The sequence below is a fragment of the Falco naumanni genome, chromosome 2 (genome assembly GCF_017639655.2).
Source record: "Falco naumanni isolate bFalNau1 chromosome 2, bFalNau1.pat, whole genome shotgun sequence".
In the NCBI taxonomy this organism is placed as follows: Eukaryota; Metazoa; Chordata; class Aves; order Falconiformes; family Falconidae; genus Falco; species Falco naumanni.
Genome location: NC_054055.1, coordinates 20,775,165 through 20,797,808, shown reverse-complemented (window position 1 = coordinate 20,797,808; position 22,644 = coordinate 20,775,165). Strand labels below are relative to the sequence as shown.

At 37.7% G+C, this 22,644-nt stretch overlaps 1 protein-coding gene across 1 annotated transcript in view; it reads left to right on the top strand.

The window, feature by feature from the left end:
* DDX10 (DEAD-box helicase 10) overlaps nucleotides 1-22,644 on the top strand; it is a 191,486-nt gene that overhangs the window by 101,979 nt on the left and 66,863 nt on the right. Inside the window, exons 14-15 of the mRNA XM_040583764.1 lie at nucleotides 8,312-8,425; nucleotides 10,654-10,815. Of these exons, the coding sequence (XP_040439698.1) occupies nucleotides 8,312-8,425; nucleotides 10,654-10,815 (276 nt within the window). The remainder of the gene's footprint in view (nucleotides 1-8,311; nucleotides 8,426-10,653; nucleotides 10,816-22,644) is intronic.

The following is a 22,644-nucleotide window of genomic DNA, read 5'->3' as shown; positions in this document are numbered from 1 at the left end:
TAAAATGAAAGCAGTGAAAATTTTGTCAGGGATGGAAGGATATAAATGTACTTTTTAAAAATTTTCAGGATTGGATTTAGATTTGTAGATGATAAATGCTGCTGTGAGGATATGGGAATTGTATTTCAGGAGCAGGAGTTGGTACCCAGACATTTCTAAATCACCTGTAAAGAAACAAAAGGAAATAGTTAAAGCAGCAGTAAAACTTTTAACATGAATGGGGGGGTAGAGAAATGTGTGAAATAAAAAAACCCTTATCTCATCTAGGTTCATAGCTGGAAGTGCAGCTCTACTGATATAAGGAACCCCTGCAAAGAGAGTTTGTGTTGAAAATGCTGGTGTCTTTGCTATTGTTTAGATGGTTATGGTTTTTAAGTTGTAATTCACAGAATAAGTACAGTAATTTAATCTAAATTTTGCTATATAATCTTTTTTTTATCTTTGCTTTTTTTACTGACTTGCTAGGAAGAGAAAGTTCAGCCTCTGTCTCTGTTTACCCTTTGCCAAAACTCCAAATTTTAAGTCTTGATAGCAGCTTCTGGAAAGAACAGTCAGGTATCACATGGAGTATACATTCATTCATAGAAAAAAAAGCATAATAATTCAGTAGGAAATTATTTTAGCTGTTTACAGTGTTTTAGAAATATTCTAGAGAAATACTGCTATGTGGTTTCAAAAATGGGGGTTAGATTTATCACTTGAACCATTTAATAAAGATTTCTGTCGTTAAGCTTGGTTTTTGTCTATGGCTGGGGAGAAATACTGGGCATTGAGCCATTTACCGGTGACTCTTTCTCCTTTTTTCTGCTATCATAGTCTATATACAGATAAAAATGATCTTCTAAATCAATGCCTTTCTCTAAATAAAAGGAATTTTAGCAAATACCTGTCTGAACATAGAACCAAGCTCATCATGTAAATATATTGCAGAAGATTCCAGTTGTTTTCACAAGTTGTAAGTTGGTAGTTTTTTTAATCCTCACTCTTGCATTTTGTGTTAAATTCTGAGATTTTAATTTTTAGTTCTTTTCAATTTTTGTGGCTTAATTGGTTTTATAGAAAATAAATGTCTTGTTTACTGAGACATCCTCTCTAACCAAACACTTGCACCCCAACACAAAACTCTAATAAAATTCAGATTCAGATGTGATCTTCTGTCCTAATGGTAATCAAAACCAAAGGCAAACATCATCTAAGTGCGTGGTTGCCATAGTACAGTTCTGTCTTTGCTATGGTTTCTTCTATTTGTTGCTGTTTCTTTGAATTGAAGGGCAATTTAAACGGGAATGATAGCGTGGTGAGCTGCTGGTCTTGTGGTCTTGGTCCATAATGTGGTTAACAATATTGAACAGTGGTTATTAGAAGCTTTTCTTATTTCCTCTAGTTTTTGTTTTTCCTCTCCTGTTGCTGTGATTTGTGAAAGGATTCTTATCTATGCTATTCTGCATGCCGAGTGCTGTTTTTCTTTTGAATACCAACCTGGATTTATCCTTATCTTCACAACTGCTACTGTAAAAGCCATGTTCAGTTCCCTCTGTAGGTTGTTCTACCCTAAAAAATGCTCTCTCTCAAAGTCAACGTTCTTTCAGTATGTTTAAAAAGTAAATAATGCATAGATGTAGCAAGTGATTCAGCTGTCCAGAATTTCCCTGGCTAAACTGTAATACTGTGTAAGGAGTTGCGAGCCACCAGTTTTGACTTTGTTCTTTCTCAGTATCTTCATTGAAACCTTGCATGATACTAGTTAAAAAAAAGCAAAATAACACAAACACCCACACACTGAAGAAAAAACGCCACAAAACAAGAACCCCATCAATCTACCCTTTTAATTTAAGCCATCACTTGAAAAATTCAAGATCATGTTGATCTTGATACTTAACTGATGTGTTTTAAAAGATCATAGAGAAGCAAATAGAACAACATGTAAGGAATGCTGGTTTTTTCTTTTGAGTACCAACCTGCCTATTTCCATATCTTCATAATTGTTATGGTAAAAGCTGTACTCAGTGATGTATATAGGTACCGTGCAAGTTGGTTGGATAGTGTTGGTGAATTTAAGCTTCCTAGTTTTTAACACTTAATCAAAAAAGAAAAAGAATACTTAACGAAAACAAAATCAGCTTCACTTGTATTACATTAAAAATACATTAAAAACCCCAACACACAACACGCCCAACAAAAGAAGCTCGTTTTCCTAGGAAAGGTTGTGGGAGTTGTGTTGTGGAAATGGAGGGATGGTTTGAAGAACTTTGCACTGCTGTTTCTCAGTTGCTTTGGCTTGTGCTGGTGTTCCTGATCGCACAAAGGGGCCTTGAGTTGTGAGCAGACAGCAGAAATCAGGAAGGACTGAAATAGCTGTCATTACAGAGAGGTGGGCTGGAAATGAAAAGAGACCACCTAGCTACCACAGATCATGAGGGAAAGCAGCATCCATACATCTCCTTGTGGTCATGCCGCTTCCTAGGATTTCTTCTTCTCCTCCGGTCTTTCATACTCAATGGTAAGACAGATGGCTGGTTGAGTCAAATTGTATTACCAAGAGGAAGCTGTTGGTGTTTAGAATTTTGTAGGTGCTTGAAGTAATATGCACTGGACTTTTAAACTAAGTATGGTTATTTTGCTTCTCTTGATGTTTTCCTCCTTACGTTTTATAGTTCTGTACGGGATGCAAAGTTTGTATCTCACTGCTGCTTCTGTGGGTAGGTGTTTGTCAGGAGGAGTGAAAGTTTCTCTTCTAACCTTATCTCTGTTGTAGGTAATCAAAGCCTCATAGGCTGGATTTGGGAGGTTTATGGAGTTGAGAGCTAATGCGTTATGGTTAAGCTGCTTTAGACTTGTGGTTGGAGGGTACTCAATCTTCTGAAAGTTTCTTAGTGCCTGCCCAGATGCAAACCATGTCTGTGGGCTCTCCACAGCGTGAAGATAAAGATGGCCTTTTTCTTTGTCTTTGAAGTTTGGTAGCTTCAATCTGTCCTGTGTCTTATTTTGTGGGGAATGACTTCTGAGTCTAAGCTTAGTAGCTTGCCAGGGGGATTGACATACATGGTGATAATACAAAAATAATTTCACCATACATGGTGAAAATACAAAAAATAATACTTGCTCCTGTTGTGGGCACTTTCTTGAAGAAATACAAAATCAGTGAGTGAAGTTGAGTACTGCATCGGTTCTTTTTTCTCAGAGGTGGTTACTGTTCAGTTCTGGGTAAAGTAATGTAATGATGTTGGGAGAGACTGAAAAATATTTCCAGGTACAGCACCATTCTTCCTAAGATTGTAAAGGATAAGCAGGGGGGAGGAAAAAAGCCCACTAAAGCCCTAGAAAAGCAGTAATGCCTGTAATAGCTACCAGGACTGGAAAACAGTTTATAACATGTTTTTCTACTAATGTTTTACTCAGCCACAATAAGGTAGTCCTGTCTTTAGGCGCCTTCTCTTGTCAATATTCTGTGCTTGCTTTCATAGGTTTGTTGAGTTGAAATTAACAAGGGAATTATAGTTAGAAACAAAGAAACTTTACATTTGATGTTTTTTAACAGTCCAAAGGTCAAAGCAAATGTTTTTGGGTAACAGATGCTAAGTGCTTTGATCCTGAGTTACAGAGGAGTACATACTCAGTCTAAACTATTGACTTCAAAAATTGTATTAATAATAAAAAATATTCCATGTTAGAATAGCAAAATTTACTGACATTTGTTTCTGATGCCCTGTCTTTTATGAAAAAAAAAAAATTGAAAAATAGTAAATCTTATGTCTTAAACTTGTCTTAATTTAGAAAGTATCTTAATTTAAGATACTTTAAGACACTTAATTTAGTATCTTAATTTAGAAAGGCTTTGTCATAGATCCAGCAAAGAATATCAGACCTTTTAAGCCAGAAAACAAAACCCTCTCCTTTTCGAGAAAAACAGAAAAAAACTTGCAGATTAGCTGTATCGTTTCTGATCCTGTATCAAAATGTTTGAATTTTCTGTGCTTTTAAGAGCTAGTCTTTATTCTAACTCATTAAACAACCCAGCAAGCCATCTGGCATGTGCAAAAGGAATAAGAAATTTAGGCTTTTGATTAGTAACAATAGAACATCCCCCAACCCTGCAGCTGAGCCCAAGTCTTATGAAATGTTCATAAACTAATGTGACTTAACTTCTAATGCTTGACTGGTGTATACCATTTTAAAGAGGTTGATTATCACTCTGATCTTGTTTGATCAGTTTAACTATTGCCATATCTTTGTCGGCCAATTTTATAGGGCACAGAGCAAAATGTATGTGCTGGTGGGTAGCAGGCAGCCCCTCCTCATTGTCATGGAAGCGTACGAGCACCGGCTGATGCTTTAACTTGCATTACCAACTTGAGTTCAGCTGCAGAATCCCTTTGGTATCTAACAGCAACATGGAAACCTGAGCCCAGATCATGCATGCCCACTTCGGTTCAGTCAATGGCTTATTTGATGGTATAATTCAGCTGTAGAAATGGATCTACTGAGGTAGGTGTTAGTTGAGCAGGTTTTGATACACAACGTTTTCTGAGTGAGCCAGTTGGTGTGGGGAGCTGCTACGCCCCCTCAGCTCACTGTAAAGTGCCCAGGCTGGTGGCTTGGTCTGGCACCAGGGCAAGGACAGATGTGTCAGCAGAAACCCTCCGTCCTCTGTTGTCTGCTGGTGTGACAGTGCTTCTGCCTGCAAAGCCTGTGACCCCAGATTTCAGCTGTTAGCTGAGCAGTTAAGAGAGGAGTCGGTGCTCCTGCCACAGCTGCATTTGCAGCAGTTGAGGTTAACAGATGGAGATGATCTTCTGGCAGCCTCCAGCAGCTGGTGGTGTCTGCTGTTATGGTGAACTCATTGTGAAGAACAGATGAAGCTACAAGAATGTGGGTTAAATGCCGACCTGCTGCTTGTAAATTGTTAGGGATCTTCTAGTACAAAAGGTGAAAATGGGGAATGAGAAAGCATAATGGCTTGAAAGTGCAGGGAACTGAGAGGTTGGCACTGAAGATTAGGAAAGCCTGAGGTCTGCTATGCATTGGTATTAATGCTTCTTACAATGGATGAATCAGACTCCTGCTTGGTGAGGACTTGATGCTTCAATGTAGCCATTCAGATGTGGGGTGGAAGCAAAGACAGGTGGTGTCATTAGGTATTTGGGTGAGGGGGTCACAGGGATAGCGTGGATGGGGGAGGATGCCAGGAGCTGTGGTGGATGTAAACGACCCATCCTGCACCAAGTCTGCAGCCAGTTGGAGGAACACTCAGCTCAGATATGTTCAAGATAGAGTGGCAGCTGCTGGGACAGGGAATATGGGGAGAGGCTTTGAGACTTGGGGAGCAGATGTTCTGAAAGATGATACTGGAGTCATATGGAGGGAGAGGCTTAGGTGGCAGAAGAGAGACTTTAGGACTACATAAGGACTCCAGAACAGTGTGAGAGGAGGTCCCTGGGAGAGGACCAAAGTTGCATTTATGGGACCCCAGAAATATATACACCCCATGGCTGACCTGCCTGACTCTTCTCCTGGACCGTGTAGCCTCCCCCTTGGGACAGGGAGGCGTCAGAAACCACTGTACTAGCTCATCCAACTTCTTTCCTGGGCTACATCGCTTCTGCTGAAAAGTGAAGTCGTGTAGTTTGTAAAATTGTGCCTACATCTGTGATGAAAATGTTTTGCTATCTGAGCCTGTTTGGTCTTGAACTGTGACGGTCAGTCAGGAGACGGTGTCTGAAACTGAGGGAGCCTTGACAGCCATCCTCATTGAAGCATTTTCAATTCAGAAAGCAATGAGTGTCCTAATAAAAAACACAGTTTAATTATCCATGGGGTGTTTAGAGTTTTATGCTAATGCTCTCTCCTGTATGTTTTTTAAAATTCTGATCTCTTACCTTTTCTTAATGCTGCATATTGTAAATCTGCCAAATTCACACACTGATCTTATCCTGCGCTTTTTAGGTATATAGTGGGGGAATTTAGCTTACCATTTGTTTCTTCCTCCTCTTGTTCCTGCTCTTTGTTTGGAAATTTTGTCCTATCCCATCTTTTTCCGTGATACTTTGCAGCATCAAAATATTTCTCAAAATCACACAGAGGAGGGCGGGGGGAAAAAGATACAACTGGAAGTATTGACTGTGTATGCATGCAAAGACAGCCCATTGGATATTTGTGCTTTTTCTTAAAACAGAAAACCTTTTTTAAACCAAGAAATGTAAACAGCTGAGGTTCACATTTAAATATAATTTTACAAAATATTGTACCAATTCGAAACTTTCAGTCACCTTTTTTTTTAATTAGCATATTATGCTAGTACCAATAATACTGGCAGAAATAAAAGATTATTTAAGAAGAAAACAAACAAAAAAATCCCAACCAAAAACCCCAAAAGCAACTGGTGGAAGAAAACGCTGTGGTAGTGAGAAGTAGCATTGTACCACCTCGAAGTACTTCTCTTTATATTGTTCATCTAGACAATTCCTGTTCTTTACCAAGTAGTCCATATTTAAAGGTAAGGATTTTATGCTTATGCAGGCTCTCAATTTATGCTCGTAAGATAAGCAGCAGGAGTTAAGGAATAGTGCAGCTTTCTGAACTGTTGAAGGTGTGCCTTGGTAGTAGTAACTGCACAGTGCAACAGAAATCGTATGACAAGGCTGAGGATGTAAGTGCTGCTACAGTTACTTTTTCTATAATAGATATGGTCATTACTTCATAAAACAGTGCTGTAGCTGTCATAAACCATTTTTCCTGTTAGGAAGACTGTAATTTTTCTCTTTTATAGTTCATATTTCTGTGCATTAGTGTGCTGACCATAATGACAGTGACTTTCTGAGTTAATTTCTTTTGCTTCCTTTTATAGTGGATTTGGTATAGAACATGAAACTGATTAAAAATGACCAAAATAAAAAAGTGAGAAAAGGAATTTAAGTTTTTATTTTTCTCTCCAGTTGCTTTGACCACTTCCTGGTATTTATCAGAAGTTTAGACAGTTCAGTGATTGTTTTTCAGGCACTTTTTCCTGAGTAGTGGAGGTTTGCAGTCTTTACCGGATGATAAATGAGTTGTGGGTCTTCTCCTATGGAGTCTTCAGATCGTCCTACAGAATATCTGGTGCTATAAAATACCTTCTGCAATGACAGTTTCTGCTTGAAATGTCCTCTGTGTGGGTTGTGTCTTGTTAGATGCCTGAAACACATAGGGCCTTTGTTCCTGAAAGGAGGGCTCTCAGAAGAAGAGCTGGAGGTTGGGATCCTCCATGCTCTTTGGTTCCATGATGTTGCCACCAGATGGGTGGCTCTGTGAAACTTACATCTGTGTATCACATCTGTGGATGTGACAATTTATTGTCCATTGCATTTTACAGAAGTGATTGAAATGGTCCTCCCAGAGTTGCAAACTACCTCCAATTTGTGAAAAGACTCTGGATAAATGTTCCAATTGCTGTCAAAAATAGAAGTGACCTCTTCACCTCTTCTTTCTAACAGCAAGATTGCAGCACAAAAAAATAAATGTAACTTCAGTATCAGTGTGTTTTTTGTATAGGGATACTGTTTTGCTGGTATTTGCTTTTTCTGGTCGGTGTTGCTTTCTCAGTGATAGCCAGGAAAGAACAACCTCAACCTGTTGAAAGTGTTGTTAATGTCTAGGTTTCAGAATCTCTACTGACTCATTTGTTGGTTTCCCTTGTGTCTTTACCACTTTGTTTCACTGCAACATTCTTCCTGTGATGCTAATAACTTTTGTGATTCTAAATGTTACTTAATGCTAAGTTTGCTTAACATCTCCTAGCACTGATGTTCCGCACCCTGCTGGTACTGCAAGGGACAAGAGCTATGAAATAGGAAGGTTCTTGCATGGCCACTTGTGGCCTTCATTGACACAAAAATAACTCAAGCTGGTGTGCTGCAGTGCCTGGGGATGGTGTGCTGACAAGTGAGATGAAAATGGTATCTGATCAGTGGTAGCTAATGGCTTTGGTCAGTTATACTGGATTTCTTGTCTGATGAGGCTTGCTAAGAGTGTAAACTGGTGAATCTAGTGCCCTTACCCCAGAAAGGTTAGTGAGATTTGAATGAGTTGGGTGTCCTGCTGCTGACAGGATTTAAGTTATGCATAATTTTTATCAGAGTAAATGAGTTCCTTGTGATAAGGCCAGCTTAAAACACTTTTATGAAAAGGTCTGTTAGCTCATTTTTACTGAAAATTACTCTTACTCATGTGTTTTAGGAATTACATTTTAATACATCTAATTGCTTTCAAGAAAGTTTAAAGCATATACTCTGTGACTGGAAAAAATAATAAGAAATCTCATTTTATTTTTGTACAGAATACATCAAAATCAAAGATGAAGAAAAAAACAACTAAAACCCAAGAAGCCAAAAAAATCTTGAAGAAGAAATTTAGAGTCAATACAAAAGTAGTTTTTACTGAAGATGGAGAGGTAAGATCAATTCAAAATAACTGTATTTTGGCGGGAACTGAATTTGTAGTTTATATAAAGACAAAAATACTTCTACTTTATATCCATATAAAAAGGTAATGCTTCTCAAAAGTGTGTGGTTTTTGTTATGGGTTTAAGTTTTGCAGAACTGCTCAGCTTCCATTTAGAATTCAGTTCCATTGGGAAAAAGAGGAATGCTGGGCACTCGCCTCTGTTCACCTTTGTATGTGTAAGATACAAAGGAGCTGTTAGTGGATGTACAGAACCGCACCTCTTTTCTGCCTGTTATCTTCAATTTCAGGTTGAATCAACAGCCTATTTTTTCCTTGCAGAAATGTAAAACAATTTTCCTGTAGCTATTTGCCAAAGCTGCCCCAAGTCTTGAGTTAATGTATGGGAGTTAAGTTCTTGGTTTTCTTCCCAGCATTCACTATTTCCAGATTAAAGGTTTTGTTAGGAAAGCTAAGGAGGTACCAATTTTTTGCTTACTGGTGGTGATGTAACAGTGCATTGAAATTTTCCAGTAATTTAATTGGATCTTTTAATACCACCTGGAAAAATGGATTGATTTTGTATCAAAGGGAACTATTGTGGGTGCCAGTCACTCTAGGGTTTCATTGTGGCAATAACCTTACTAGCAAGTCTCCACACTGCATAAACCTTTGTGAAATTTGATTTCAAAGCTTCAGATGCAGTGTATGTTGTTCTTCCATTTCCAGCATTAAGAAAAAAGCAGGTGGTTGTTTTTTTTTTTTTTTTTTTACTTTAGATTCAGTTCAGCAAGACATATACTGAAAGAGAGGTCACCTTTACAAGTATATAATTTACTTTTGTGACCAAATAAAGCATTTTATATTGCAGATGAAGGGACTATAGGTGTATAATTACTGACATGAGACAAAATTTAAAAGGTTTTAGAGGTTATATCTTCTTTATAAATTATCTTTAAATATTTTATATTTAAATATATTTAAATATTTTAAAGATATTTAAAAGCAGTTGTCTCATCTTAAAATACATGCACAAATGTTTATGAATCTACACAATGAAGCAAAAAGGAGTGAGAATGGAGAGAAAAAAAGAAGCACAAAGATTGTAGTTAGAAAAGCAGCACAATAGAGAAGGGGTACCTTATTTAAGGAAACATAACATTTGCATTGATGTATGTTGTTCCTACTTTTTTTCTGAGCTGTGTAAAAGTGTGCTTCACAGTTTACTGTTCTGCTCCACGTGCTTCTCTTTGATAAAGTAAAACTCCTTTAAGAAATGTATCTTTCTAGGAAATACAAGTACGCAAACTCCATTTTACGAAAGGAAGTGGGAACAGTAGGTTGGGTTTATCAGTATTAAGGTGAAAAACACCCTGTGTGCATTAGGGAGTCCTAAACATGTTTGGTTTTGCGTTATCTCAAAGACATGCTGTCATTTCTTTTTCTAAATTACTACTCTACCAATCCATAAGCAAGAACGATTTTGCAAAGGCTGTCCCCAGGTGATGACATACCACAAGTTTAAGCTATTAAGATAGGTGGGGATATTTTTTGGTGAGTATGTAGTCTTTGTCTTTGCTTTAGAGTTTCAGATATTTAAGGGAAGCTGGATGTGTTCAGCATGTCATCCACAAGTCAGATTCGAATCATCAAACATTTCCAATCCTGGTTTTATACAATAACAAATAAAACCCTCCACTGCTGTTCTCCTTGCTTCTCCCAAAACATGAACCTGCAGTTATGTTTTTTCCATGCACTGTGTGATGAAAGCTTATCTCAGTTTTCTCTCAATTAATATGGTGGAATATTGAATGTTTACAAGAAAATGTACAGTTTAGATTTACTAGTGTTTTGTTCTCTTGTGTTGCATATATTCGGGAGAGTCATTTCTTGAAAGCAAATATGATTTTTCTCCCAAAATGATCAGCAGGATTATAAATTATTTGTTCTATTAGGCAAAGGGAGAAAAATAGGGGAAGATGTTCAAGTGAATCCATTAAACAGTAATATGGTGTAATGCAGATGTTATTTTCAAATATCCATTTTTGACTGAATGTGATGTTAAATAAACTTATCAGGGTTTGTATTGTGCAAAAGTTGCGTTTGTTTGTCACCTTTGCGAATGGCCTCTTCTATTTAGTCTAGAAAAATGATGTATTGGAGTATTTAACACCTCAAAACTTTGATGTGGAATAAGTGATCCTAACCATTACTTTTCTTGTTGACTGTATAATTCAGTTAGTGCAGCAGTGGCCACCTGTGCAAAAATCCAGTTTGGCGAAAGCAGATGAGGAAGATGATTCCAGTGGCATCAACTTAGATAAAGTGAAAGAGATTCTGCGGGAAGAAGACAAATTTGACAAAGAAGAATACAGGAAGAAAGTAAAGGAAAAACATAGGGTAAGTTGATTTCAACCTCAGTTACTGAAGTGCAGAAATGGATACTGTGATACGAATTTCTCGGTGAGGAGAAGTACTTAAATAAGTATAGTACAAGTTCATTTAAATTTGTTGATTTTTTTCAAGACTATATTGCACACAGGGAGACTGTTCAGATGTAAATAGCTGGATAACACAAGCATTATGCAATACCAGTTGTTGGTGACAGTGATTTATTTACAACTTTAAACTCTGGTGGGCATTGTTTGTTTTTTTCTTTTTAAGCAGTGTTCGGTGGAAGGGTTTATTTCACAAAAAGAAAGTGCTTGACATAGTTGCTCTAACAAATAATGAAGATGTTTAGGGGGAAGGGGAAGAGAAAGAATGTCTCTAAAAAATCTTCAGACTACCGCTTGCTTAACATTCAATGTTACATTTCAGGTAGGCGAAATTCATGTAATGAATTGTTGAGATAGTGTCATATAATTACATGGCTGTAATTTGAAAACGTCAGTGTCTGCGGTCTGGCTTCTCTCTGGCATTTAAAAACTTTTAAGTTGCAGACTGTAAGTTTGCAAACTGCTTCTGTGTTACTTGTCATGGACCAAAGTAGAGTTTTCTGACCTTGTCATGTACCAGTCATATGGAATACAGCTGGATGTCTTTGAGTTCAGGGATTGTTCTGTTAATTGTTGTGAGAAGGGTTTGGATTTCTCCAGAAAATGGATAAATGTTAAATCCCAGGACTTTGTGTTAGTAAAGGCCTGCTTTATACTCAAAGCTTCTAATTTCCAAAGCATTAAAAGTGTTGTTTTTTTGACCTGCTCTGCAAATGCTGACTTTATCCAGTTTGACTTTATCCACTGATGGCTAACAATTAGTGCTATGCATTCCAGCATCTGTTAAGGTTTGTATTTAAACAAAATAATTTGGTGGGAATTTCTGAAAGCTTCAATTTATGTTTAGGCATTGAAGTATTCCAGCTAAAGTCAAAGTGTACTTCACATGCCTAAGTTGAAAGTCTGCTCCTGTAGTCCTGTTACGGTCATTTGACATCTACAAAAAAATCTCACCTCTTCTTTAGTGAAGTGTTGCATTTGAAAGCAGCTGCAAACAAATTGTTTCCTGCACTATAGGTGAAATCATAGTCAATTTTACAGAAAGCAATGCTATCAAATTTCAAGGATGCAGCTTAATAAGGAAGGAGAGACCGACTTTCCAATCCATCTGCTATTCACTAGCAGATTCATATACTCTGACTAACACTTTTATATGTTTGACATCAGACTTCAGTGATTAAATACTTCATCAGCTGGTCTGTTAAGATAGCTTTATCATTACAGTGCCCAGGAGAACAAATGACACTGATCTGGTATTTACCTGCATTAAAAAAAATTTCAACTGTGGAGATACTATGAAAAGAGAATGTGTCTTTTCAAAAGTGAGGCAGGCAAAATGAACAGGACTGGCCACATCATCAATATCATGGGCGTTTTTTGTAATTATGAAAAATGACAAGTTTCTTATAACCTAATTACTTCATGAGTGTTTTTCACGTTACACCTAATTATTATCCTTAATGAAATGAAATTAAAAAAAGAATGGTAGTATGTCAAAAAGAAGGAAATATATATTTTTAAAAAAGTCTTCTGATTCAGGTACTGTAATATACGGGTCTAGTTTTTAGGGCTACCTTAGTGCATTCAGTTATTGCATGCACATTCAGATTCTGTATTTGTGGTTTAATAATTTGAGGTGAAAAATATTTCATATGGTAAATTCTCTGTACACAATGAAGTATTCAGTTTCCTGATCATCATTTAAGTATTGAAATGGTCTTAGCAACAGTTTAGTACCCTAATATCCAAATCTAAAGGAGATGTAACTTAAAAGGGAAGAAGGGACAGGAAGGTGATAGGTGGCAGTTCAGGATTTACTTTGGTAGAACCTTGTTTGCCTCCCTGTTGTCTTACTAACCTTGTGGTTAATGGTGATCCTCCATCCTCACTTCAGAAGGCATTCGAGTTTGAGATACCAGTTCATTTTACCTATTAATTAATACAAGCTACATAAGATAAGGCTGCCATGCAGATTGAATGGATTTCTGTTACTCTACCTTATTACTAAGTCACCTTTTATGTCTGTGATTCTTGACAGTCAGATGTTGCTGCTTAGGAAAAAGCTGTAATAGTAATAGTTAGGCAAGTATGTCAAGTCCTGCTCTTTTGTCACATCCAAGCAGAGACAAGAACCACCTCCTTTCTCTTGGGTCATGTGAAGCTCGTCTAGTGATCAGAAGATCTACTTATCCAGTGACCCATGAAGAAGCTACTTTGTTAGTATTGTGTGGCAATATGATTCAGGGTTTTTTTTAGCAGAAAATGTGTAATTAGTTAACTTCACACTACATGGAGAAGTTCTATGGCATAATTTAGGTAAGTGTTATAGATAAGTATTATTTTAGCCATTTCAGCCATTGGTTTCTCACTAATATTTTGGGGGGAATTTATCGCATTGTCAGTGGTGCAAGTCATCGGTCCTTTGTTCATGAAAAAATGCTAGGGAAAAATTTGAACTGCTTCATAGTAAAAAGGAATCATGTGGTTACTTTCACAGTGGTTATTTAATAATTCTCCCACTTCATAAATTTTCCCTTCCCAAAAGATAATGTAATTGCTTAGTAGCAGATACTTAGTTGAGATTTAATATTTGGCTGGCATCTCAGTGATGTGAAGGAAGAACAACTACTCAAGTGTATGTATCGTGACTGTGCTGCAGAAGCCTCATCAGGTCCCTGATCCTTACCTGAATTTGCTATTAAAAGTTTGATTGTGCAAGTGAGCCTGATGGACTAATGGTGTAAGTTATTTCCTAGCCTCTCTTGGAGGGAGAGGATGAAACCTGAAAGAGATTCAAGTGTGTTAACAACAAAGGATATGAAAGCAACAAAAAGTCTAGGAGACTTTCTTTTATTATTTTTGTGACTTCAGATTTTGTGTAAGTACAGCTGTCTTAGTGCTACTTCATGTCAGTTAGAGAGGAGCTTTTGAAAGGCACATACTTTCATCCCACCTTACACGTCTCCTCACTGGCATTCAGCAGTCCCTTCTATACGAAGTCTGAAATCCATCACTTGTGAATGTCATTGCTTTTTTTTAAAATCCTCCATACTTCACTAGCAGCCAAAATACATCATGCCATAGCATGAACTCTGTCATCTGACCTTACCTTTCTGCAGTAATGCTAATTATTTCATTCCCATCTTTAATTTCCTTCCCGCAAGCGGGCTACTGTAGATCTTTGTCCATTTGACACCTTTTCTAACAGCAGATGTGACATCTGTTTTTTCATTTTCCATCTTGATTACTGAACTCTTCTGCAGCTCTCTCCATGCTAGCTTTTTGAAAAGGCCATGGCTAATTTTTTCCTATCTGCTTTTGCTTCAGATTTGTTCAAGATCTTTGCTTAACTTTTTCATCGATTTAACTTTCATCTGTTCCTTCACTTCCAGCAAGTTTCAAATGTCTGTATCTTGATTCATATTTCCTCCTCTTAATTCTTTTTCTTACTGCTGCAGCTGATGCTTGGTGTAGTTTCTTGGTTTGTATGTTTGGCAGTTTTATTTTTTCTTTAAATCAATTTTTGAAACATGCTAAATTTATTGAAGTTACTATATAGGTAGATTAGAAGACCACTGGAGACAGATGTGTTTTCGTTCTGTATAAACCAAATGTAGCAGCCAGCTACTTGGTTATGAACATCAGCAATCAAAAAGTCCTCTGAAGCTGAATGTATGCTAACACCCGGAGCCTCTATATTGGCTTTAAAGTGGTGACTTAGAATAACAAAATAATTTACAGGGTGCTATGGAAGCATGTGTTGTTTCATCCGGTTTTCTGTATCTTGCACGTGGGTTCAGATTTCAATTTAGATTTTTAGTGGATGTAGAAAAAGCAGTGTTTTCATAAAGTTGTCATTTTATAGGTCATCTTCATTGAGAATCCCTCTTTTGTGGTTTCTTCAATATAATATTGAACATTAAAGATCTTGGGGGGAAAAAACCAACTTCTTAAAATCAAAATTTGCACAAAATAGCTTTTTTTTTTTTTTAGGTGAATATGGACTGTAAGCTTAATCTGAACTTTCCTTGCAAAACCATTTCTGATGAAAAGCAAAACTATTCAGAAGGTATCCACAGGCTATTACTTTTAAATCCATTTGTGACTGTCATTTATGTGAGCACAGTTTTCAGTATGATCAGAAAAATGTTTTGCTGCATTCACAAAATGCTTGGATTAGATGAGATGTGTGTTGCAGTGCCTTAAGGCTTGTCGAAACTTGCAAAGCATCTACACCCTAATTAGGTTTCCTTCATGAGCCTCATATTTTGTTATCCTCTCCTTCCTCTGCAAATGGTGAAAAACTGAAAATCAGATAGATAAAAATAAACCTGAGGTATAATTGTGATGTAATTAATGCTTATTGAAGTTTTGGAAGCAAAGTAAATTTTAGCAGTTAAGCACAAGGGAAAGGGCAGTAACACTGATCAAGATGATGTAAAAAGAATTCTGCATTAATGATACTTAATGACAGCTCAGTGAGAGCTATAGATTTGAGCTCTTTTGAAATGTGTAAAATGTTATAAACAACAGTAAAGGGAGAAGTGAATAAAGTATTCAGAACATGTTTTCACACTCCATTTTTCAAGTTTTCAACTGAAAATGCACTGTTGTTAGGAGGAAAATAGTGCAGAGAGGGATTCATCTTGCTTCTTAATAACCTCTCTTTCTGTGCACTAACCCAAGCTCAGAAAAATGCCCATAGGTGTTGAAGGAAAAATGAATAGGAGCCTTATTTCTTACCTTGCTTTCCAACAAGTAAGTTATACTGTGAACTTTGGATGATCAATGTGAGAAGATGGTTAGAATTATTTTATTTTTAAAAAAATTCTATTTTATTTTATTTGGGCAGTATTAGTAGCGAACAAGCTGAGGCTGTCTTCAGGGGCCTGATACTGCAACATGCAGTTCTGTACCTCCCTGGAAGACATGAAACAACTGTGGTCATAGAGGTATGACAGCAGTTAGACTTCAGGTCACAGGGGAGGAATCTTTCAGAAGATGTTGCACTGTAAGCATTGTATCATGTCTTGTGTTTTAAATGTAATATATGTTTTGTTTTTTTGAGACTCCTTGCGGAATCTTCTAGTGATGCTGCTGTTGCTGGGAGGAAACTGGAGATATTTTGTGGCCCTTGTGCTGCTGAAATGGTGCTGATTTGTACCACTTGAAGGTTGGAGTTATGTGGTGTCTTGGTTTTGCTCATGCTGTTCTTAAGTCATTAGAAAATACAGAACTATTTTAGAAACTATATTGAAACGAGTACCTCTGGTTTGTCTCCTGTTCCTAAACATGTTTGTTAATGGGACAGTGGGTAGTTTTAATGAGAAGGATACACCCTGATACTTTACCCTTTGCATATTTGCTCTCCCAAATATTATAACTTTAATTAACTCTTTCCAAGGCTAAAAGAAGAAATTCTTCATACCAGACTTTATGGAAAGACTTTTATAAAATAAATAGCTTGCAATTTCAGGAAGAGTATACTTACCCCAGTGTAATAACTTTCTGATTAAAATTCATTCTTGAAAATGGAAGACTGCAGAGTGGTAAAAGAAGCCAAATCCCATGGATTTCAGCTCAGGAGGTTTCTTCTGCAGGTCTGTTAAGATGGAGGCTGCTGCTATTCCAGCTTACAGCCCCAGCCCTAGCAAGGCTGTGCATGTATTGCACAGATGTGCACACGCAATACACACATGGGTAGCCACAGAGACAAGAGCGGCAGAAAAGATAAACGCAGGCAGCACTCACATAAACATGAACAGCACAGGCAGCACAAGCTTATTCCTTCTTCTTGGCTGATCAGGGTTGACATTTGCTAGCAGAACTGTGAACACCCTCACTCCCTTGATTCACAAGCACGCTCACATTTGCTGATACCTTAAATAATAGCATGAGCCTGAAGTATCTCCAGTGTCCATACCCACACCACAGGGCCCTTACACAGTCACTGGCCTTGACCTTGGGTTTTTCCAGGTGCTGGTCTTTCCACACAGTGTCTCAGTGCCTTTCAAATATTCTGTAATAAGTTTATTCTTTCCCATAAGACTGATAAACATATTGTTTCTCTTGTTCTTATCAGCTATGAAGTTCTGTGTGAACCTTCTCAAGGTTGTGCTTGTGTGATTCCTTTAATGTTCATCTAACAGTGACTCAGGGCTTCAGGTCTCTTGCTACTGTCTCTGCCTTACTGCTTGTTAGGGTTAGTGTATTTGGTGTTCTGTCTACCACTTCTCCTTCTTGTTTTATCTTTGTCTCAGTGTTAAGGTATCCTTACAAACCACATTATTACGTTCAAGGTATCCCTAGAGAGACCATCCAGGTAGATTTAAACATGGAGTTCAAAGGAGTATTTTCTAGTATTTTTTGCATTAGTATTTATGCAATTAGATATTGGGGAGAGTAAGAGAGAGACTGTAACTAATTAACATACAGTTCTTTAGAATCTGGAAAGGATGCTTCCTCTAAGGAAGAAAACCAGAGTTGTAATACAAGGGATGATATAACAGCCTCAGTACTAAGTGTAGAGCTGCTGTTTAAATGGCATGAATACTTCAGAGGGCATTTAGTAAAGAAGAAGTACTATACAGCTATACAGGATATCTAGCATGCTTGGAAAGAGTACTTGGAGAACTGCGGTCACCTTATGATGACTTGAAATCTGTATGAATTGAATTGATCCAATGAAAGATATAAGCTTTCATTGTTCATAAGCCTTATATCAAGTGCGTATATCTTATAAGATATATGCACTTGATGTAAGGACTTTGGAAAAAAAGAGATGTAAGTTTACTTATTAAGGAAGAATTCCTTTGCAGCCTGCAGTTGGCCAAGAGTTAGAAGGAAACTGTGAGTTTATTTTTAAAAGCAGCAATGCCGGTAACTTTAACTAGTAGGAGAAGCGTGACCAAATCAGTTAAGGTGGTGGCTGATATTTAAAGTGGATTATTTTTCCTTTATATGTGTCATGCCACACTGCATTCCTTTGCGTTGACTTCCTGCTGTAATGCCTTTGTCTCTCCCTTACCTCTGGTCCCTGCCACACTCGTCACCCCGTGCCTTGGCTGAGCAGCCCCGTGGTGGGCACAGCCATGCCCAAAGGGGACAGCTCTCGGGGGGATGCCCTGTGCCTTACCCCTGCCGTTGGCAGCCCTGCTCCAGCTGCAGCTCTAGGCTCTGCCTAGCTCCCAGTCCTGCAGTTGCAAATGGTTTCTGTTGATGAGACAGAGTATGATTTAAACATGTTTTGTTTATGGCTTTCTAAAGTAATATTAGAAGTACTTGTAGCGTATTGTAATACATCGTTGAATGCTGTGTACAACAGCTCCAAGAAACAGGAAAGACCCCCCCAGGGATTTACTTCATTTTGTCAAATTTTTACTAATGATTTAAAAAAATAAAATCCAATTAATGAAAAATAGATGCTGTACAGTACAAACCATTCAGTATGCTGGAAGATAAACGCACTCATGAAAAATAGTATTAGTAGTTTGAAATCAGTCAATACATTAATTCTGAAGAGAGATTGCATCGTATTTCAAAGGAAATAATCTGAAGGGAAAAAATTCTCAGTATGGTATTATTCTCTTCATTAAGTAAAGCACTTGAATAGTCCTTTACATCGAAATCAGACAAATTTCACCTCAAAGTGATTGTACAGTTGGTTTAATGTGGTGCTGGGTGAGGATGATAAAATTCTCTCCTGTAAAGAGCGTGCTAGTGTAGGAGCATGATATAAAGAGAAGGTTGCTGAATGAAGAGAGCGTTTAGCTGAATGGCCAAGAAGAAAAGTATTAGAGATGGAGAGATGTGTAAAGTAAGTCAAGAGAGTATTTGTTAAAATGCCTGTCTGAGCCCTTTAATAGCTATAGTGTGCAGCCAATGCCACTGTTGAGTTCCAAGTGCAGAGCTATTAAGAGAAGGGGAAGGGACACTGACAGGTGGGTTGACGGGCATCCCTTTTCAGTCTTAGCAGCAGCACGTCTGGCCTCACTGTGCTGCTGGCAGAGGCAAGGGCTTGCTCGTTGTTCGCTTTTCTTTCACTTCAGCAGCTGGATGGGCTTGAAGCTTGAAGTGCCCTTCAGTGCCCTTGGAGTGTTTTCTAAGAGTTTTCCAGCAAAACTGGAGTTCTTGGCCTTGTCTTGTTGATGTAAAAAATAATAAAATGAAGTAACTGTGAGTAGGTTGTTTTTGTAGACCCTTGTCAGATGAATGCCAGGAAAATGCAGCTGTGTGCGGAGGCTGAAGTAGTGCAGGCTTAGCTTCAGCTAAGGTGGAGCTTCCATGCCAGGCTGCTTGTCCTGCCAGAGGATGTAATGGCACAACTGCCCAAAATGCTAACCTTTACTTGTCACGGGTCTTTGAGGCATCCTGGCAGGTTCTGACTGGAGCTGCACCCTTCGCTTACTGAGGGCAGGTGCAGATAGCTGCGGGGGTTTTCTGCCTTCACTCAGATCTGGTGTGTGAGAGCTGGCTGTTTCCGTAAGAGTGGCTGCACAGACAGCTCGGGAGTCTGTGACCTGTCCAGATTGAGAATTTCCATTCTTAAATGGTATCATTCCTTCAAAACCAAAAGCAGCCAGAATCAAAATCAGATCAAGTACATCTTCATCTGCCTTTTTCCTCTATTTTTCTCTAGAAAAATACTAATGTGTTTTGCAGCATAACTCCCATTGACTTGGTCGTTAAGGTTTTAGGTCACAGCTGTGTTAGTTTTAAACACCATTAACTAACTTATTTCCTGATGTAATTCTGTTGTGTTTTCAGTTGAATTAGGGTTACCTTTACCTCTCTTTCTGTGTGTGTTTGTGTATGTGCATACAGGGTGGAATAGAAGGGTCTGTGAATTCATTTGAAAGAACCCCTTTGATTTCTGTAGGTTCAGAATCTGGCTTAGATGCCATTTGCACACAAAAAAAGATGGTTACTGTACTGCCTCTCTATTTTAATTACTGTGATTTAATATCTCATTCTTACTGGGAGGCTATTTGTCAGAAACAAACTGCGTATACATGTCCTATCTTGTGTCCCTTTCCTCCTCAGTTGATGACATCCCAAATTGCTTTTGTGACAATATATGCATGTTAAACATACATATGTTTAAACCAGATGGCCTACTTACCAACTTTAAAAAAAAAATAAATTCTTTCCTTAAAATGTGTTCAGATGTTAAATGAGAATTTTCAGTTTTGTCCACTGGTTTTCTGCATTGGTTTCCTTCTAACAATGTCCTTCTAAGGGTCAGTTTCTGCTAGCTCGTTTTCTTCTTTTAAATGAGAATGCCTTTTTTTCCAACTGCCTCTTAAGACTTTTTCCAGTGCTTGTTTAATGTTTAAGGTTGTCACTGTGCTGTTTTTTATGTGCCTTTGATGCCACACTTTTCCTGTGTTGTCTTAAATAGGTCATACAAGACCTATGTGTTTCAGTTTCCCTACTTATAAAGTAAACATTAGCTCTAATATCAGCTCTACATATGAGGTTTCATCATTATGTTTATGCAGTCTGGTGCTTGAAGAGATTATTCAGTAGATTTTTAAAACCAAATGTTAAAGAGATTTAAAAAAACCTAAATAATAAAACAAACATAAAATAATCAGAAAGCTTTTGCTTTTTACCCTGAAGGTATTAAGATTTGTTTATTTAATAGTAAACAATTTTGTACTTAATTTCCTGTTGTGGTTTAACTGCAGCTGGCAACTAAGTACCACGCAGCTACTCGCTCGCTCTGACACCCCACCCCTCACCCCCCAAGTGGGGTGGGGAGGAGGGATGGGAAAAAGGTAAAACTTGTGGTTGAGATAAGAACAATTTAATAATTGGAATAAAATATTACAATAATAATTGTAATGAAAAGGGAAGAGAAAGAGTAATAAAACCCAAGGGAAAAAAACATAAGTGATGCACAATACAATGGCTCACCACCTACTGCCCAATGCCCAGTCAGTCCCCAAGCAGTGATCCGTGGCTCCTGGCCAGCTTCCCCCGGTTTATATACGGAGCTTGACATTCTGTGTATGGAATATTTCTTTGGCTAGTTTGGGTCACCTGCCCTGGCTGTGCTGTCTCCCAGCTTCTTGTGCACCTGCTCCATGGCAGAGCACGGGGAACTTGAAAAATTCTTGATTCAGCGTGAGTGCTGCTTAGCAGCAGCTAAAGCATCAGTGTGTTACCAACATTATTCTCATACTAATTCCAAAACACAGCACTGTGCCAGCTACTAAGAAGAAAATTAACTTTATCCCATCTGAAACCAGTTGTTGTCTTTTTAAATAATACTCAAAGAAACACCAATAAGTTGATTCAATTTTATCTTTTCAGTAGGGAATGTTGGTTTGTTTCAGTGGTTGGAGCATTGCTTGCATGTAGATGACTTGCTAATCTCTGTAACAAGACAAATATTAAACTACATAGCAATATAAAATGTATGTAAAATAAATAGTTCTCATTTTTCTTCCTTCCACCTGTGCAGAGCACAACTGCTATGGAAGAGGTCACAGTTTCATTCTGTGTTGGCTCGTGTGTGCTGGCTGTGTAGCTAGATAGTAATTTTGCTTTATGGGCTGGTGCCTTATTTATTAGAGCTGGATTTTCAGATACCAAGTTGCTTGCAAGCAGAGCAGATAATGATAATAAAAAAATATTTTTCATGTAAGCAGGACAGACTTGGCCTGAAATCTGAGAGAAGACAAATGTGGGATGCCGCAGTCACTTTACAGAGCATATATGTACTTCAGAATTTGGGAGGAAATCAGCTCTTGAATATGACGATGCCAATATGTGAGAAATGCTATGAACTTTTGAACAGCTGTGTGTATTTTCTGCAACACATCTGGCTATCCTTAGCTATGTCCTGTCCCTCTAAAATGACAGGAGATAATAAAATACCACAAAATTATATCAGGTACTCGTTCCAGCTAAGATGTATCTGCAAATGACAGTTTTCCAGGCAACAGAGTGATTTGTTCCAAACCTTGGCCACCTCTAAGATCTGTTGTGTGGTAGACCATCACCTCAGGTGTTAAATAGAGTAGGTTGGTACCTCCAAATTATGGCATCAGTGTGTAAAGGATCAATTATTAAAAATACATTGTTAAAATATTTGATCAAAATCTGCAGTAGTTCTTGAGCATTTAAATGAAAAGACTTCAGATGACTCAGATAAGCGTGACATTTTTACAGGAAATAGGTTTGCCGTAGGCTTTTTAAATTCTCTCAGGGCTAAATGTGCCATAGGATGCATTAGTTGTATTGAGTGAAACAATTTCTTGCCTTTTGGTAAACAAATAGGTCAGTGAAATTTCAGGCTGGTAAAACAGCAGTATGTCACCAAATAAAGGAATTTATTTAATGTAAATCTGAGCAGTTACGACCCATGTACATATCCTTAAAGAGAAGGAAAGGAGACTTTTATTATACAAAAATGTTTACAAATTAAAAAGCTGAAAAAAATACTATAAGAAACAAAGCTGTTAATTATACATGGCAATAAACACTGTATTTTTTCCATATCACATTTAACCCTCTGGACAAAGTAAAATGTAGTCAACTGTAGAAAGAAGTGAGTCAAAGAGGGGATTTCCTGGGGTGGGGGCAGGGAAGAACCTTCAGCTTTCAAAATTGCTGGGTTTTCTCTTTTTATAACTAAAACTTGGCTTTTAAACTGTTTATGTACTCATCTTTCACATATTCCTAACCTCAGCAATGACAGAGAGCTGCCATGCTACTATTAATA